The sequence below is a fragment of the Acinonyx jubatus genome, chromosome A2 (genome assembly GCF_027475565.1).
Source record: "Acinonyx jubatus isolate Ajub_Pintada_27869175 chromosome A2, VMU_Ajub_asm_v1.0, whole genome shotgun sequence".
Classification (NCBI taxonomy): Eukaryota; Metazoa; Chordata; class Mammalia; order Carnivora; family Felidae; genus Acinonyx; species Acinonyx jubatus.
The window spans coordinates 91989663-92009473 of NC_069383.1; the positions used below are offsets into that span (position 1 = coordinate 91989663).

Here is a 19811-nt window from a genome sequence, read left to right on the forward strand (position 1 = left end):
GTGAATAATGTGTCTTTACATCTATATAAACGGCATCGCATTCCCGTCAATCCGTGTCTGTCCCTCCGTCTGTCCACTGCTCCTCTGTGCTGCTCCTTCTGCCGCTGGTTGCAGCCACTGCATGAATCCCTCCACCGCCAGTGACAGGCACATTTCCCTGGGAATGTCATCCGGGGGTCACTGGTGCTGCTAATGTGACTGACACTTGAATGCAAGAGTGATGCCACCACGTTCAAAGGCACTAACAGGGCAGACCTGGCGTCGATGAAAACGTGGAGCAGCGGGTACGCTCACGGTCACGAGCAGGCAGTGAGCTCACACCTGCACCTGCGATTCGGCCGCGGCTTCCTCCAGCTTCTCTCGTGTTCGCTCAGCTCCGGACGAGACTCGCCGCCGATGCTCCCTGTGCTCGCGGGCGCCCGTCCTGAGCTTCCACATCAGTTCCTCCCCTTTTCTGTGTTTGTTCAATTCCCTTTTCTGGGGGGACCTTTTTAAATAATAAATCTTTCTTCCCCATCTTACTGACGCTTTCCACATTTATACAAGTCTCTCCACTTATTGTGCCTTACATTTGCTATTTCCCTAACGAAGTGAATACTGGAGGCCATTTGTATGACCTACCAGGTGGTTTTGCTTTGTGCTTTGGTTTTGATTATGGTGATTTCTGCAGGGAGGAAAGTGTTCTGCAGGGAGGAAAGTGTTCTCCAGGGAAAGAGGCCATAAATACTGAATCAAAGAATCCCCTGAGTCACAGGCAGGTTTTTAAGTGTGCTGCCACGTGCCCTCACAGCACTGGTTCATAGCGTAATAACAAAACTTACTTTTTGTTTGAAAGATTTTCTTTCTGGCAAGGGTTTTTCTCTTTTTTAGCGTAGCAACGACACCATTTTATTGTGCCTAACCTCGCCGAGAAGCTACCAGAACCGTGACGTCACTCTCAGCCTCTGAATTTCTTCCTTTCCAGGACTCCTGATAGTTCAGGATGCTTCAGAGAGGGCGGCACTCATTCCTGGAGGTCTTTCTGATGATCAGTTTTATTCTCCTCCTGAATCTGAAGCAGGTAACAAAAATGTGATTATCGTCTGTGTTTTCATCCATCATTCAAAAGCTCAGCCCTCCCTCCCTCTCCTGTCAGAACGCTGCTGAGCAGACATCTCACGGCGCAGGCACGTAGGAGACAGAAATCACCGAGATGTGGTCTTGATGTGGGAGCAGTGGGGAGACACAGAGTGTAAAGTACGTGTAACCCGGGGACACAGACCCCGTGTGACCGGCCATGTGCATCTCAGAAGACAGGCAGACGAGGGGAAGGGTCTGCTCCTCTTCTTACCCGTCATCCCCTAGCCCGACCTTCCTCCCGGGTCCCCGTGTCTGAGGGTGCAGCTCTCTCTGAGCTGTTGCCTGTGAAGAAAGCAGAGCCTCCCTGGGGACTCGGCCCTTTCTTAGGCCTCACATCCCTGCCTTCTCCAGGCCATTTCCACCCTCTGTATTTCTGCCTCCTTTATCTCATTCATTGCACCACTTCCTGTCTTCTCCACCTTCCCTTCAGCATTTCCTGCTTTGGTTTCTGCAGCCATTTGCTGCCTCGGTCACCCTCTCCCTGCCCCGCCAGAGCGCCATGTCAAATATAACAATTGCATTGTCGTATGGCTTCCTCAAACCCTCGATGAGGTGGGAGTCTCATTATCCCTATCAGAGATGAACAATGAGGCACTGTGGAAGGTCACTGGAAAAGTCAGAGGAGGAGTTAGGATTTGAAGCCGGTCTCAGTGCTGCGGCCCACACTCACAGCTAATTCATGTGGGCCTTTACTTTCATTGTCACTTTTCTTCTTGTTTCACTATTATACAACCTTTAGTATCACGCCGCATAGGAGCGTCAAGAACAGACATCCCTGCATTGTTCCCGGTCTTTGGGGAAAAGCAATCAGTCTTTCAACATTAAGTATGACATCAGCTATGGGTTTTCATAGATGCCTTTTATAAAGACGAAGAAGTTCCTTTGTATTGAGATTGTTTGATCTGCCAAGCTGAATATTCTCTTAAAGCCCTCTAGTGAATATTTCACTTCAGGTATAAAGCTTCTGTATTATAGATTTTTAAAAATATCTATTCTTTTTTGCATTTTAAGTAGTTTGCATTAGAATATCTATTTGTTGACTTTTTGTTGTCATACTTCTCTTTAATTCTTTAAACATGGTATTGTATAATTTTTGAACACATTTGTAATAGCGGCTTTGAAGTCTTTGCTAAAGAAAGTAACTGGACACACTCAAGGACAGTGTGTATTCAGTTGTGCGGGATTTTCCTACTAATATTAGTTACGTTTTTCTGGTTCTTTGCCTGTCTTCTTATTTTTTTTCTGGAAAAATGTTTTGTTGAAAATATATCGCAGCAGCGCTGGACTGTGAATTTGCCCCCAGTTTGCTTTCATCGCCGTTTCTATGTTGAGAATGTCGCTTGAGCTATATCTGCGATATTACATCCGCTGTGGTATGTGGCTGATTGGATTCTCCTGTGTTCTTCTTTTAATTCTTTTCTTTTTCAGCCTAGATTCCTACGTAGCACACTGTGTCCACATGGCTTACTGGTAGCCAAGAACAAGTGTGTTCAAGCAACTCAATTAAGATTTCAATCCTCTGCCCAATGTTTTCATTATCTGTCATCCTTCGGGCAATGGGCACACAGACCGTATGTGCTACGTGACAAGTCTTCCCACGTTATACTTTTTGCTGAGTATTTTCATGGCACCTCTACCTGTGCCCATTATGAAGAACCTTCATGTCCATGGAAGCGGGTGTTGGGAGGTGGCGAGGAATGGGACTCACTCTAGACCAGAGCACCACTGCTGTTCCCCGACTTCTGCAACTTTTCAAGCATAAACAACTCTCAGATTGTTGCATGAAATTGGACATTTCCCAATCATTGAAATGGTTAGTTTTGTTTTGATCTATTTTACCTTTGCAGTCGGTTTTCAAGGAGAAGATTTGGTGACCATGGCCAGAAGGCCTTGCTTACATTCACTTTTAAATTATGCAAAACATATACATTATTGCGTTTTAAATAAAAGTTTGTCTTTTTTTAAGATGCTCAAATAATTCCAAGACATGTCAGCTCTTTATGGTGAAACACCATTAACTTGACAGGTGGAGAGTAAGCCCAGAAACAGGAAGACGTGGTAAGACCATCTTCCTTAGACTCCTGTCCAAGTGGGAAGGCATTTCATCTGCCCCCGTGTGTCTACAGCAGTGGAATAGGCTGGAAAGGGAAGCCTTCCAACAGCGATACCTTTATCTATTTATGTCACCACAAATGTCACCTGAACGGTGTGACATTTATGGGGTTTAGATGTGGGACACAATCTTTCATAATGTTCTCTGCTATTCATTCTCCTGGACCAGATTTGATCTTGGCTATCACATAGCAGACATTGTCTGAAGGAAAAATGTCCTATTTGAGGTGTGTTATCTGACAAGAGGAAAGCAACTGTGAGGCAGGCTGTTTCCTCTGCTTGTGAGGACGCCCTGTCCCTAACCCGCTCCCTCGGTCTTCCCACAGATCCTTTTTTCTTTCCCTTCCCTGCTTGTGAGAGGAATACATGCTTTTTGTAAAAATGCACATAGAGAACCCATCCTTCAGAATCTGCGGCCATATCACATTTTAAAGTTTAGTTTGTATCCTGACAGTTTGGTGTTTGTAAATGTCACAGAATTGTGGCCGTACTGCCGATATTATGTATATTAAAAAATTATAATGTAAAATTTTTACTGTCTGCTGTAGAAATTTTGGAATATCCAGAAATGATTGAAGTCACCCGATTATATTCTTCTTGTCTTCCTTATTTGTGCATATGTATTTAGGTTTTTATTTGTATAAATATCATCCTATGGGACATATGGATTTTTCATTACATATTTGCTTTCATTTGATAGCATGAGCATTGTCTGTGCTACCATAATCTCTCTCTCTCTCTCTCTCTCTTTCTCTATATATATATAGAATTTTGGAGCTTCTGGGTGGCTCAGTCGGTTCAGTGTCTGACGTGTGATTTTGGCTAAGGTCATGATCTCACAGTTCATAAGATCCAGCCCCATGTTGGGTTTCATGTTTACAGAACCTGCTTGGGATTCTCTCCCTCCCTCTCTCTCTCTGTCCCTCCACACTCTCGCTTTTTCTATCTCTCAAAATAAATAAATAAACTATGTAAATATAATTGTAAGTGGATGCAGTATATTTCATGGAAATATAATAATTATTTACTTTTCTTCTACTTTCAGACATTTAGATTTTTTTCTGATTTTTAGAAGGAAAATGTACATAATGGAAAACAAGTATTATTTTGTCAGAGATATTTCCTGAAGAAATAACTACGGAATGTAATGACAAGGTCAAATGTGCATTTGTGCAGGTCAGATCAGCTTCCTCTGTGTTTGTTCTGAGAATGGACCAAATGACAGAAGTGCCACCAGGAGGGGCTTAGGAGGCTGAATTTTAACCAGAAAGTTTCTTAAGGTGGAAAAAGAGTTGAGGAGGGTCTGCAAAATTATGGCCTTTGGACTAAACCTCAGGAACTCAGTGGTGTGGTCACAGTTTAGAATATCCTGTCTCAGGAGGGGAGCCCCATATACACCAAGTCCACTGATGATGCCTGAGTTGAATGTCAGTATATAATTTGCCCTGGGAGAGAACTCTTTCCTACACATGCTGGACTTAACCAGTAACGTGTGGTCCATGTTCATGGAAGCCAAGGCTCACCCAGAAACTGGCTCTTGATAACAGACCAAGAGGAGTGAAGTCTATGGTGTGAACATGCTGTGAATTCCATCTGTTGAAGCCTAATCCATAATCTCAACAATAGAGTTTTGTTTCCCCAGGCACTGGGCACATTGGATCCCAGGACTGGGCACCCTGTCTGTATTGTGCTTGGGATGGGTCGGGGTGGGGATGCTTGCTGTTTGTGCTCATGTGGCTGCACAGCCCTCCTCTGCTCAACCCCCAGCACACTTTTACCTCCCATGCATGTCTTCTATTGAGCCGTGCTCAGCTTGACTCTCCAGTCATTTGTCCCTGTAGAGGGACTTAGATGATTCAGTACATGACATTCAATTACACAGTTGAACTCAAGGCCTCCATCTGTCTGTGTTGTTGTGAGGAAGGAAGCCCCTCCTTATTACCCTGTCTACACTCTACCTGTGCTAACAGCTTCACATGCCCAGTCTTCTGTCACCCTGCTTACACTGACAAAATTAGATGGGAAGTATGAGCCCCGGTAAATCAGACACCATGAAAAAGTGCAGATCATTGGTGGAATGTCAGGATTACCTAGGGTGACAAGAAGTCTGTGTGCTGGTCCATCAGAAGAGTGTCATCAGAGTGGACTGAAGGTACAGTGTCTGAACAGTCCTGGTCATATGACTTGCAACTCATGAAGCAGCTACTTGGAATGAACTTGGTATAAAATAGGGGAACCCCTCACCCACAGAATAAGAGTATGTTTGGCAGCCATCGTATGTGTGTGTGCAGATGGATTTTTCTTTCATTAGCTGTGACCTTTTGGAAGTGAGCAAAGTTGGCTGTGGTGTAACTGCCCCTATTTTATCATGCAGCACCCCAGCCACCGCTTGCACAGCCCCAACCAGTAGGGGCCGGTTTGACTTCAAGCATTTTCCACGAATCAACCACATTTGACAGAGCACATAGACCAGAAAAACCCTGAGAAAACAAAACACCAGCGCCCTCCTGCCCCCCACACTGTCCCCTGCACCACCGCCCTCCCCCTCTCTGCACCTGCCAGTGCAGAACAGAGCCCGCAGGGCTGCCCAGGTCGGGTTGGGGAAGGGAGGGGCTGAGGATTGGAAGCCACAGGGGACACTGGCTAGGAGTGCCCAGCACTAAAATCAGCCCACACGGCTTTCAGTCATTTGCTAGTTTCCCCTGTTTGCCTCTGTGCTTTCCACATGCAGAAACAGTTCCAGATCTCTACGTAGAGGCCCAGGCACTCGGCCTAAAGAAGTCTGATCAAACTCCCAAAAATCAAGGAGTAGATGGAAATTAAATTTTCTCTTTCTTGTATCTGGTGGATCTTATGTTGTTTCCACAGAGGCTCTTCTATTCGTTTTTCAAAAGCAGCTATTTCACAGAAACTGAAGCTGATTGCAAATAAAGAAAAGATCCTCCCCATTTTTAAATGAGACATTGTTTTCATTCTCAGATATAAAATTTTTTACTTTAAATGCATTCATTAGCACAAATGGAAAAAAAATAAACAGTCATTTATTCTTTTCCCTACCTACCACATCCTGAACATTTTGTTTTATACCCATGTTTGTAGAAATGTATGCACACATATAAATGAGTGTCATACTTCGTGTGTGTGTGTGTGTGTGTGTGCATGTATGTATTATTTCTAAAGTAGAGCTGCATCAGTAGATGAAAATGCTGTTGACCACTTCATGTGCCCAGCATAATTATCTCATCTCATCCATACGACTCCAGGAGACGTGTCACTCTAAGTCCATTTTACAAATGAGAAAATTATGGCACGGGGAGTTCAAGGAACTGTAGACCCAAGATTTAAACCCAGGCACTTAGGGTTCAGAGTCCAAACACTTAACCCCTCCACCACCCTACCTTTCCAGTGTTAGTGCAGCTTTCATGCGGTTCTTGTGACATCAGGAAACATGGTGCACGTGTGACACGGGTCCAGGTCTGACACACCCGCCAGTCACATGACATGTGATACTGTCACCACCAGAATGTCTTAAACCAAGGAGTCTGAATCTGCTGATCTTTGAAGAAGAAATAACCTGGACACCTTCACTGGCCAGTGTCCCCCAAAAAAACATCATAAAGACTCTTTCAGGGCAAGAATTAGAAATGTGGAATTGACCATGATTAGAACCAATGCTGAATTTCTAGGCCCAGTTGTCATGCTGTCTCTTACCTTGGACTCTCAGTTTGAGGACACCAAATGAAAGAATACAGAGACAAGAGTAGAGTCTTGATTATTTTACTTGTTCTTTTTAGGAAAAACAGTACAGAATTCATTAACAAAGATAGAGGCCTCAGGGTGTGTAAATTAAAAGGCTTCAAGGAAGTCATCTTGTTAAAGAGCCCCAGGGGACATGACTGGAAGGTGCCTACTGACTTTTAGGGATAACAGCCAATGGAAAAAGGTGGACCTTTTGTGCCACCATGTGTTAGGAACTCTTCCCATTACCAAAGAGTGTGGGTTTCCCAAGCAGATTGACAGTGATAATGGCAGAAGAGACCATGCTCTTGAGGAGGAGCAGGAGGTAGGTATAGTAGGCAGAGTTGTTCACGAGATGCAGATGCAGGGCGTCTAAAAAGAAACCATTTATTAATTTCACCTGCTCTTTTGAAAGGCTAGGACTTATTAATGGGAGCGGGGTCACATTATACATTTCCAATGATCTGGGTTGAATTGACTCTCCTACACCAATACAACCCAGTTGTAAAAACATCTACACCATCATCAGCACCACCATCACCACAAAGACAACTCAGAATCCAGCTTGCAGGTCAAATCAATCAACAATCTCTGCAAAATTCACTTAGAACTTTCCAAAGTATGAATGGTAAGGTTGCATTTTTAATGAATGGATCCAGTGTGGGGGGGAAGCATTGGTGATAAATAGCTTTTAGCTTCTTGACCCCGTCTCTGTCTCAGAGTAAGAATAACAGCCAATATACATTGGCCACAAACTAAACACCACTGACTTTGAGAGATTTCCACGCAAAATGTTAATCTTATTTAACTTTTCAATAACCTATGAGATTATTATTCTTATTACCGTTTTATGAATAAATTGAAGACAGAGAAGTAATTTGCCTGATCTTATACCATTAGTAGGTACCTGCAACATGACATTTAAGCAATATTTTCAGCTATGCTGTAATTCCACATCTCCACATGCAGTCAGTACCCATCAAATGATTAGCACAAATATAAAGAAGAATTGCTTATTTTGAAGGATATTAGCCATTACATGTTGTGCATTCAGTGAGATTCCTAGGAATCCTTGGAAATTTGGTGGTGTTCACAGTGGGGTGGGTGAAAGTTTTTTGTAAAGAGGACATTATATAAAAAGAAAGAAAGGGGTTAATCCAAAATCTCTGAAACTTTAGGAGGTCATGGCTTATTCACCTGTCTTTCTTGAATGTCTCCTTGTAGCTATGATATTGTAGGAAAATAGCTTTTATTATCCTCTGAAGTTTAGAAAGAAATATATGTTGAAATAATTAATGACAATGATGGTGGGACAGGCTGACTACTCAACGAACAACAAGGCCAAGTCTGTTCCTATGGAAATTTACTTTACATGCTTTATCTCTAGAGTTAAGAACTCCAGAATTATTCCCCCTTGGTGTGGAAGGGACCTCAAGTGGTGATACGCTCATAACTCCTTACCCTTAGTCAGGTAATATGTTACATAGGGTCCAGAGGCCCCTTGATATTGGACATGGAAGGCAGACCAGCAGGGCTAGAGTCAATGCTCCTCATCACTTTCTTGGTACATATGTTGGGAGAAAGGGCCAGAAACCAGTACTTACAATGTGTCAGCTAAATGAGACACCCAATACTAGACATTCCACATATGGGACCTTATGTCTTCAGTAACTCAGTTAGGTGTTATTTGTGTTATCCCTGCTTGGGTTAGAAAATGTCAGTAATGTACCCACATTCGTGCAACCAAGAATTAAAAGACTGGAGTTAAAGTCAGTCTGTGGCACTTGAAGTCTTGCACTCACCCCCCCACCCTGCCCCCATGTGTGCACCTGTCTCAAGGCCTTGGTTTTGGGATTTAGAGGAAGAATAAAAACTGAGTAAGCGTATGAGCTCTTGATTCAGATGCTCTTGGTAGAAGACCCAGATCTCTCTGTGTGGCATTATGCAAGGGACTTAATTAATTTCAGCTCATTGCCATAATGTGTAAAGTGGTAATAAAATCCTTCATAGCGAGTATTAAAAGAATCAGACAAAATGTACTTCCAGGGCACACCATGCCTTCTGTACAATAACCCCTCTGTGTTAGTTCATGTTATTGACTACTAGCAAGAGCAAAGACTCAAAACAAGAAATCTAGAAGCAAGCTGATGTCCTCAGTCATTAGAAACAAAGGCCACAGAAATGAATGAAATCCATTGTTGAAATACTTCAGAGGCCCTTGTTGCACTCCTAATTTATAGTCCTCTCATTCCCAAGCCAGGATGTACTGTGTGAAGACGACTCCTGGGAAATGATGGGTTGACGTAAAATATCACTCAGTCTTTTTGCAAGATCCTGCCATTGTGAGATTTCTATTTGAAGCCAGGGAAGTTCAAAATGTAAGTTGATCAGGAGGAAAAAATGCTATAGCATAACATAAAGGCAAACATATAGAAAAACTTACCATTTTCATCCTTCAGAGAAGCTTCTGTAGAGTGAATAGCAGTGAGATCTAAAAGAAATGAGAGTAAGTATTATTCCATTGTTCATATCCATTATTTGACACGTGTGTGTATTGTGGATGGATGGATGGATGGATGGATAGATAGATGCAATTTGTCAACAGAGAGGGGAGAGGAATTACAAGTATGAGCCCTGAAATTCCAGAAACGGTTGGACTGATTCTATGTAATTTAGTAGATCAATTCATATGTTGTATTTCTGCACATGAACATGCTGAAGTTCATGAATGATGGATTTGTATCTTTTTTTCTCACAACTAGAGGGTCCTTTTTAAGATTATCGTGTTTTCCTTTTGCGCTTGTATCTCCAAGCTACAATGCCTGCCACAAAGTAGGTATTCTGTAAATACTCATTGAATGGAAAAATAACCAGAAACAGTGGCTGCTATATGGTCATCAGCACCCACTGTTGACACGAAGTGTTGCTACCAAAGTAAATTTGTAGACACTAGAAACCACAGTAGAATCTTACATGTTGGAAGAAGTCTGGTTTAGGTGGATTTCCTGTCTAAGGAAAGAAAGCAGCCCTACCTTTCAAAGCATACATGCCCCACTATCCCCAGATCCGGCACTCGATTTTCTGGAGTGGAGGTGTTTACGGATGTGACAGCAATGCTGATGAAAGTCAATACCTATTGAGTGATTATCACTGTGCCAGGCACTATATGAAAGGTTCACATGCATTGTCTCATCCGATCCCCCAGTGACACTGATGTGAACTTAACACGGAGGACTCCATGTTGCACACAAAGAGATAAGGTTTAGAGAATGTAAGGAACTTGCTAACAGTCATACCAGTCACCAGCAGAGCCAGCACTCAGAGGACACTCTGGGGGTTTAGATAAGCTAGAGTGTGTGGAAAGTATCTTGTAAAACAATCCATAGAAATAGAACATAACTCTGGGGCACCGGTGTGGCACAGTTGGCTAAGTGTCCGACTCTTGGTCTCACCTCAGGTCATGATCTCACCGTTCGTGACTTTGGCACAGAGGCTGCTTGGGATTCTCTCTCTCCCTCTCTCTCTCCAACCCCCCTGCCACTTGCTCTCTGTCTCTTTCAAAATAAATAAATGAACTTATAAAAAAAGAGAAACAGAACATAACTGCACCATCGTGGACTCTCTGACATCATCTCTTCCAGTGTCTTAATTACTCTTAGCAAATGACCTTTTAATTGTAGAAGTTCAGCATTTCAGTGCACTTCCTTGCAGGGATAGAATGATAGGCCAAATCATATTAATAGCTGTCTGGATGTATAAAACCTGAGGTGAGGGTTGTATTTATCTACAGTGTTAAAAAAAAAGTACAACATATGTACAAGGACAAAATTTGTTAAAAAGATCAGGGACTATTGGATAGAGGAACAAAGAGTTGAAAGGCTGTTTTAGTCTATCTTTTTTTTTAAATTTTTAAAAAAATGTTGATTTATTTTTGGGAAACAGAGAGACAGAGAGTGAGCAGGGGAGAGGCAGAGAGAGAGAGGGAGACACAGAACCCAAAGCAGACTCCAGGCTCTGAGCTGTCAGCATATAGCCCAATGCAGGGCTCTAACTCACAGACCATGAGATCATGACCTAAGCCAAAATTGGTCACTCAACTGACTGAGCCACCCAGGTGCCCCTAGTTTGTCTTTTTTCTAATTGATGTGTTCTTGTCCACACATACATGGTCCTGGTATGCAATTTTATGCACTCCATACAATCATATTTTGGTGCACTCTTAAAAAATGAGTTTGACAAAGGACACAAAAATACTGATTCGAAGAGGCACATGCACCCCAATGTTTATAGCGGTGCTATCGACAATAGCCAAAGTATGAAAAAGAGCCCAAATGTCTATTGACTGACAAATGGATAAAGAAGATGTACACACACACACACACACACACACACACACACACACACACAATGGAATATTACTCAGCCTTCGAAAAGAATGAAATCTTGCCATTTGCAATGACATGGGTGGAACTAGAGTGTATTTATACTAAGTGAAATAAGTCAGTCAGAGAAAGACAAATACCAGATGATTTCACTCATATTTGGACTTTAAGAAACAAAACAGATGAACGTATGGAAAGGGAAAAAAGAGAGAGAGAGAGAGAGAGAGAAGCAAACCATCAAACCATAAGGGACTGTCAACTATAGAGAAGGAACTGAGGGTTGATGGAGGGAGGTGGGAGCGGGATGGGGAAATGGGTGACGGGCACTGAAAAGTGCACTTGTGATGAGCACGGGGTGTTGTATGTAAGTGATGAATCACTAAATTCTAGTCCTGAAGCCAATTTTACCATATATGTTAGCTAACTAGAATTTAAATAAAACCTTGAAATTAAAAAAAAAAATGGATTTGAGGTATAGGCTTTGGGAAAAATCTCCAAGAAGGAAAATGTTAGTATAATTATGTTAAATGTTAAAAAATCCTCAAGAGCTGATTTTAAAGTGCTTTAAAAATCTCTTTCTTTTCCATACAATGATTTTATTCATCATATTGTGCACCTGAAACTAATGCAACACTGTATGTTAACTAACAGAAATTCAAATGAAAAGGTAAAAAAAGATAAATAAAATCTGTTACCCTGCATTGATCGACATAAAGACAGTAAGGTAACAATGTTCATAATAAATTTGTGTGTGTGTATCCTAGGTGCTCTTTCTCAATCCAGGTTGGTCGAAAACGTGGACAAGATGTGTTTAATCTCTCTTCAGAATCACTTCATTCTTTTGTGCTTTCATGTGTATGTATACATATAAAATATACAAGCTTTGGGGCACCTGGGTGGCTCAGTTGGTTAAACGACCGACTTCGGCTCAGGTCATGATCTCGCAGTTTGTGAGTTCGAGCCCCACGTCGGGCTCTGTGCTGACAGCTCAGAACCTTGAGCCTGCTTCAGATTCTGTGTCCCTCCATCTCTCTACCCCTCCCCTGCTCACGCTCTGTGTCTGTCTCTCAATAATAAACGTTAAAAAAAATTAAAAAATATATAAGCTTTAATCAAAAACAAAAACAACAAGCAAAAACTTTCCAAGAAACAGCAATAGAAATTTTCTAGAATTGCATTAACAGAAATGTCCTCATCCTTACTTCTCCCTTACCGTAATCATCACCATGGAACTTTAAATACATTTTACATTTCTCTGATCACTAGAAAATTGAAACCTCACAGGACACTTCAGCCCAGTGGTTACGTTAAATTTATGCTTTGCTCATTTGGTTCCTGCCTGTTTCTTAGCCATAAAAAGTTATGGCTGTCTATGTGATCTTACTTTAGTTAAGTTTTAGGAAAGAATATACATAAATGCAATAAATATATGAAAAAATTCATCCATATCATGTTTCCAACAGCAAGGATTGTCATCAAGATAATTTCATTCGCTCTTCATCACCGACCAGGTGAAAGCAAAGGTTTGGCCCTAGTTTGATCATTGGACGAACTAAGAATCTGTCAAATAACAAAAATTCAACCAAATAAATGTTAAAGACCTAACTGGCTGTGTTAAGTGATCTATTCATGAATCAGAGAGCATCGTATCCAGCAAGTAGAGGGGAGCTTGGAAGGGCTGCAGGAGTGGGGAAGTTTTTTCAGATAGAGAGGGAGTGAAAAAGAAATTATTAGCAAAGAACATTGTTTTAGGCAAAGGGACCAGAGTCGATCAGTAAACTCCCTAGTGCGAGCCAGGAAATGTCCATGTTCCCTGGTTTAAGGCTACATTTCTGGGGGTTGAAACTGCAGCTGGGCAAGGATGAAGTCTTGGTTTACTGGTTTGGGGCCTTAAGTTGAGTGAGGCCATTTTGAGCCTGTGGTTTTCTTTTTAACAGCCCTGCCTTTTGATCAGACTCCCGGTTTAACTTAACGGAGGAATCACAATTGAAGGCATTAACCGCACTCAGCAACCTCTCTGAGGTTCTCACAGTTTTTGTGGTTGCTCTTGTGATATTCACAGGTCTTGACCTTTTGGCCTGTGAATGTTCAGAGGTTACCGCTTCAACTTTACAGTTTTTGAGTTGGTCATTCTGTTCTCTTGATTTCTTTTCTTTTGACATTCCAATCTTAGAGACATCATTAGTTTGCAGGTAACCGGCTCTGAACTTGCATTTAAAGCTTTTGAGAGAACCACCAGGCAGCTTATTGTAATTACAAAATACAGGATAATTCCTCATGTTTGGAGTAGTTTGAAGGGATAGTTCCCAAGACTCAAAGCAATGAAAATCAAGTAACTCTTTGAAGCCAAGAGGCTTGCTCAGTGACCTGATGTTGTTGAGTTTTAACTTCCCCAGACCTGTTAATTGGGGTATAGCAGGTGGTCTTGGTTAGAGGAGAGACCCAGCCTTGCTCAGCTAAGAGATAATCAAGGTCTATCTTATTTTCAGGAAGTACTTTTGCGCCAGAGTCTAAGGATTTTTGTTGGGCAGCCATTACTTTAGTAAGAGGTTATGCAACAAATTCAAGAATGAAGGAGAAGGTCCTGAACATACCTCATTTACAATTTATCCTTAACCAGGGAAGTAGGGCCCCTCCAAAGGAGGGAATCCTGGATCATGGAAGCTTCCTGGGAAGTCCCTTCTAACTCAGGATGTAAACTGAGGGAAGTCAACCAATGAGAGGTCTTCTTTAGCTTGAGTAAAGCTAAGACCAGTTACCTTTACTGCTAGTCTGAAATAGAAGTTTCCTCTAAAGTCCAGAGTTTACCCTTGCTAGCAATTACCTGGGAGAAACAAATGAGGGCCATCGCCAGAGCAAAGGAAAAGAGAAGAGGAAGAAAGGGTTTCACGTTTGATGAAAGTATGAAGGGTGATGTTTCTTAAATCTTTGTTTATTTTTGAGAGAGAGAGAGAGAGAGAGACCACACGTGAGGGAAGGTCAGAGAAAGAGGGAGTGGGAGAATCCCAAGCAGGCTCTACACTGTCAGCGCAGAGCCGGGGAGGGGCTCAATCTCAGGAAACTTGAGACCATGGCCTGAGCCCAAATCAGGAATTGGACAGTTAACCGACTGAGCCATCCAGGCGCCCTAAAAAATTCTTCCTTCCAGTCTTAATCGATCCTGACCACACATAACATTCCTTTCCAAACATCCCCTTTTACAACTTCTCTTTTACATTCAGGCTTTTTCTTGAGTTTGCCTCTTCAGATAACCAGGCTTGCCTAGGAAAAAAATCTTTTTTTCCCTCCCTCAAAAACATATTTCCATTTCTCATACTTTTTCTTATTAAAAAGACACATCTTACTTTCCTTGCACTCCAGATTGTTTCCCTTATTATTTCCAGTAGTCTGAATTACATTTATTAAAATTCTGTTCTTTTAGAAACTTCATTTTTAATGAAAGTTAATAAGCAAGCAATTGTTGGAGAGCCCGGGTGGCTCAGTCGGTTAAGCGTCTGACTTCCTCCCAGGTCATGACCCTGTGCTTCATGGGTTTGAGCCCAGCGTCAGGCTCTGTGCTGACATCTCAGACCTCGGAGCCTGGAGCCTGCTTCAGATTCTGTGTCTCCCTCACTCTCTGCCCCTCCCCTGCTTGCACTCTGTCTGTCTCTAAAAAATAAATAAATATTTAAATCTTTTTAAATAAAATAAGCCAGCAATTGTGATCTGTTATACCAGCATTTCTTAGATTGGTAAATTTATGGATACATTTCAAAAAGTCTAGAAACATGTGCATCATCATAAAACAATCTTTCAGTAAGTCACAAAATACATTTCTGAATAAGCCCAAGTTATCTTCAGTTTCTCTGCAATACCAAAACCAAAAGTAGGTAAACCTATGTTCATTAACTAACAAGTGAGTGTTTTATCTTACTTAGAAATGATCTAGATATTTAATGAATATAATCTAATTTAATACTTGACTTAACTCAGCAGAACTTTAAGGATTTAGGTCACCAAAAAGATTTGGGAGACTATTTAAAACATTATCTTAAAAGAGTTATTTTATTTACATCTTTCAATTTACTTGTTCATGAAGTTGAGCTGAAATTACCCATAAAAATTTTATGAGACGTGGGGAGGGATGGGTTAAATAGGTGATGGGAATAAGGAGTGCCCTCGTCCCAATGAGCACAGGGTGATGTATGAGGTGCTGAATCACTAGACTGTACATCTGAAACTAATAGAACCCTGCCTGTTAACTACACTGGAATTAAAATTAAAACTCAAAAAGAAAAATGTTAGGAAATATCAAAATCCATCATTATCCCAAGCTATTTTCTTTAAGATTTTAAAGAGACCACATCTACTTATTTGACTTTTAGTAAATCCATGCATGTGAAAGTTTTAATTTTAGTGCTAATAACTCTAAAAAATATGTCTATTTTATTTAAAACAACAACCAAATAATTGCCCAGATCATGTGAAGTTGAAACGCACATTGGTTAGTTTCTATCATTCTGAGAGGTTTAGAATGCCCAATCCTTGCAAGTGCTTGCCTTCAAACCAAGGCAATGGAGCTCTTTGCAAACTAATTTTGACAATGTTTCCAGAGAGAAAAATATCTCACATTGAGGATGTGTATTTGTGGACACACAGATCGCTGCAAAGACCCTTGAGTCACTGATGTTTATGGAGACATTTATGGACAAAGTGTTAAGATTTATATGTGTCCCCGGGATTATGAAGGACACCGAGCCAGGGTTTAGGCACAGGAGGCCTTTAGCAGTTTGTATTTTAAAAAGGTCTCTTTTCCTTTGTTTCTCTCAGTCCTGGGCGCTTGTGGCCTGTGTTTACATGTCAAAAGTGTGATAAGATTGATCACTTTAAGGGTGAAGAAAGAATGCAAGTTCCTCCAAGAAAGACTTTCTTTTCCAAAAGCCAACCATCTATAAGCCCTTTTCCAGAACTACGAGAAGTGTGGGGGTGGGTGAAGGAACAGGGGCACTCTGGATTGACCCAAGAGCTGCATTTCTGGTTCTGTTCGCATTTGTCAGTCCAGCTGGTCTCAGTGTCTCAAATACTTGGATTTACGTGAAATGACATCAAAGTTTGATCCAAGTATGTGCCTCAATTGGCTTCCTTCCCTCTGAGTGCATAGTTTACATTTTAAGTATTTCTGGCATATGGAATAACCCCCTTGGGTGTAAGATGGGTCCCCAGAGAGGGTGCAGAGAATATTGCCCTCCCCAGATCCAGGGTCACCCACAGTCACAGCCAAAGGAAGAAACCCATAAGCCACACGTCCCAGGCAGGCAGAGAGCTAAGAGCAGTGATTCAGGATGACGCCAGCAAGGAGGCAACGGCTGTCTCTGGGAGAGGAAGGATCCATAAGCAATGGGTGTGGATTTGGAAAGGGTGGGACAACAGGAAATTTTGTTATCCTCTCCGGACCAGGCATTGTGGGCAGAGATTTAGAAGAAGTGGATTCTCCCTCGAGTCTCCACCCTTGGATGGCTTCTGCCAGTTTTTGCAGGACCCCTTCTGTTGGCCACGGTATTTACCAGAAATCACTTAACCGCTTAAGGAAATAATGTAGCAGTTTCCAGAAGAACCCTCAGTTTCATCAACTCTGGGTGGGGCTCATGTGGAGTTCTTCCTATGAAGGTACATACGGGGGTGTCTGTAAGGCCGTTGACTTGGCTGACTTCTGTTTATAGCTGTGGAGTCTTTTCACAGCGAGAAACATTTCACACTGGAGTGAGGGCCCAAAGAGCAAGGAGGGAAGTGGGGGGGGGGGGAATTGCGTGAGTCTTACAGTTTTGTTGTTATAGCTACCTGTTCCAACTTTAATTTTCACCAGGCTTTTGCAATGAATGTTTCAAGGAAACTACCTTGGAATTTAAACCTTCTGGAGGCTTCTGCTTATTAATTAATGGAAGTGTCCTCCTTAATTTGAGAACACTTGCTTTTAAACACACTTCTTAAATAATCTTATCTAGTTGGAAAGTTCCCCATGATGTCTATTGTATTTCTAGGTCGTAATTGCTCTGGGGGCTAGAAGCAGATCTGTGGGATCCTAGCCTCAAATTAAGTGAACACACCCTTTTGTTTAGCCATATGTAGCTGCAAATGAGGTGTAGCCATATTTCTGTTTGGTCTCCTTTGGGGGTCACCAAACCCAGTTACAAAGCCAGTTTCTCAGGACACAAAGCAAGCTTCCTAAGATTTTGCCATGTTTGATAGGTATCTGTCACTTCTAGGACTATGGTTCTTAGACGTAAAATAAGCAGGTGTAATGGAGGGTGGTGTACTTGATTCTTTAGAATTAAGGATCCCATAAGCTCAGACTGGGGGCTTCTCGGACCCGAACTAATACATAAAATGGATGTGTCTTCAGATGGGGACAGTGCATGATTGAGAGTGTAGCTCCTTGCAGGGACGTTTTCTCAGTTTGGTGAGTTACTTAGTGCCAACTGAGCCCTTTCCCTGACCAATTTACACTATCAAGGGACTGTTCTTGGGATGATGAGCATTCTAACAGTCTTTAAGTGCCTGACTCATGCCCGCCAATTTTGTGGGTTTTGCTGCATCTGAGATCCTTGTGAGCAGTAGCCTTTATCTACACAAAACCAGACAAACAATTATGTGCACCTTAGGGTGTGGGCTGTAAGCAAGGGATGATACTGCGTTCTGGCCAGAATGATGCTCTTTGTGTGGCACCAACAATTCTCCTGGAGGCTCACTGAGGTTTCCACCTGGGGAGCTGTGGTCTGATGGGTTAGGGGCTTAGCTCCTGGCAGATCCTTCTGCCACTTTAGTTGGGCTCCAGACAAATGTGCCAGCCCAAGGTGACCTGCCCCGGAAAGGAAGCCCAGTGCGATCAGGAACTCACCCGCGGCACTTGAAAATGGTGATGTAGACAGTGTACTCGAAGGGCTCACGGTTACCGGCCTTGTGTTTCTACTTGTCTCTGATTCCTTCTGGAAGCCCACTTTGGATTCCGTCACCAAATCTGCTAAATAACAAACATTCAACCAAGTAAATATTAAAGATCTAATGGCTGTTTTAATCAAGTGAATTATGAGTCTGGCAACATCCCACCTAGCAAGTAGAGGGGACCTCCAAAGGGTTATAGAGAAGGAAAGGTTTCTAACAATAGAAGGGGAGTGCAGAAAAGGGGGACAGAAGGAGTCAATCCATGAACTTAATAGTGTTGACCAGGAAATTCCCATGTCAACTGGTTATAGGTTACTGTTCTGGGGGTTGAAATTGCACTTGGGCTAGGTATTAAATCTTGCTTGAGTGACTTGAGGCTTTAAAGCTACGTGTTGCCACTGTGGGTCTATGGTTTTCTTCTTGCCAGACCCAAAAAGATGAAGACTGATGTCAGAAATTGAGACTTGTATACAGAAAGCTCTTCACATGTCCTGTATTGTGCTTGTTCCCCACTGCTTGCGAGGGGCTTGATAACCCCCGGGAAGAGTATGAACTGGTTCCTTCTTAGGGGCCCTCTGGGGCCCTGGTCTGGCATGTCCATGCTCAGGACTTGACTTCTGAGTCTAGAGAGTTACTGGGACACAGTGGGGCCAGAGCACATTCAGCTCTGCCCACACTGTCTAAATACGTGCAGCGTCTACAGCAATGGGCTCCTTTGGGACACTGTGCCTGAATCACGGGTGACAGGAGCGAGAGGAAAAGGATATTTGCCCTACTGTAGTGATGCTCCTGGGGACAGTGGTCCCTCCTGCATCCCCTCCAGGCCTGGCGCATGCTCGGACGGCAGGAAGTGTTTGCTGGGCAGCATTTACTAATGGTAAGAAATGTTCATTATGTACAATGGAAGCACGTGTGCACGTGTAAGCTTCACTCAGTCTTCACTTACCAAATTTCACCTTACAGTGGTAGAGAAAAGTCAATGTGAAAACACCAAAACTGTACTAAAACGTCAGTGACCAAAGTACCACTTTTTGTTGAGCTGTGATCTGCCTCCCTCAAATGAACAACAATTTGGTTGCCTAGAACTCATTTGTTATGGCTTATGTTTGAGCAGAGCAAGATTGAAGTGAGAGGGACTTTGACTGCTGAGTAGAATATTCCTGAAGGATGGGCAATTGTTTTTATTTCCTGATCAAGTAAAATCATCAAAAGTGGATTCTCTTTTTGAGCATTTATTGGATACAAGGCTGCTAGGTGCTTTCACATGTACTGTTTCATTTCACCCATACGGTGACCCTCAGAAACATCATAATGACCTCCATGTTTTGGATGATGAAACTGAGGCGAGAAAGGCTAAGTGAATTTTTCTTTTTCTGTTTCTTTGTATGTTCCAAAGCCCATACTATTTTAATTCTATGGGGAAATAGCAGGACAGTTATGGTACCATTAAAGGCAACAACATTAAGGAAAGATTTCTATTTGCTTCTTTTCCATTAATTCTTGACAGAAAAGGTGGTGTATTCCATCGGGGAAAAATAGGGT

General features: G+C 42.3%; 1 gene segment (V, D, J or C); it reads right to left on the bottom strand.

The window, feature by feature from the left end:
- Positions 1 to 6992: 6992 nt before the first annotated feature.
- LOC106980679 (T cell receptor gamma constant 2-like) overlaps positions 6993 to 19811 on the bottom strand; it is a 37866-nt gene continuing 25047 nt past the window's right edge. The window contains 3 exon segments of the C gene segment in view: positions 6993 to 7341; positions 9413 to 9460; positions 18226 to 18348. Coding sequence covers positions 7199 to 7341; positions 9413 to 9460; positions 18226 to 18348 — 314 coding nt within the window.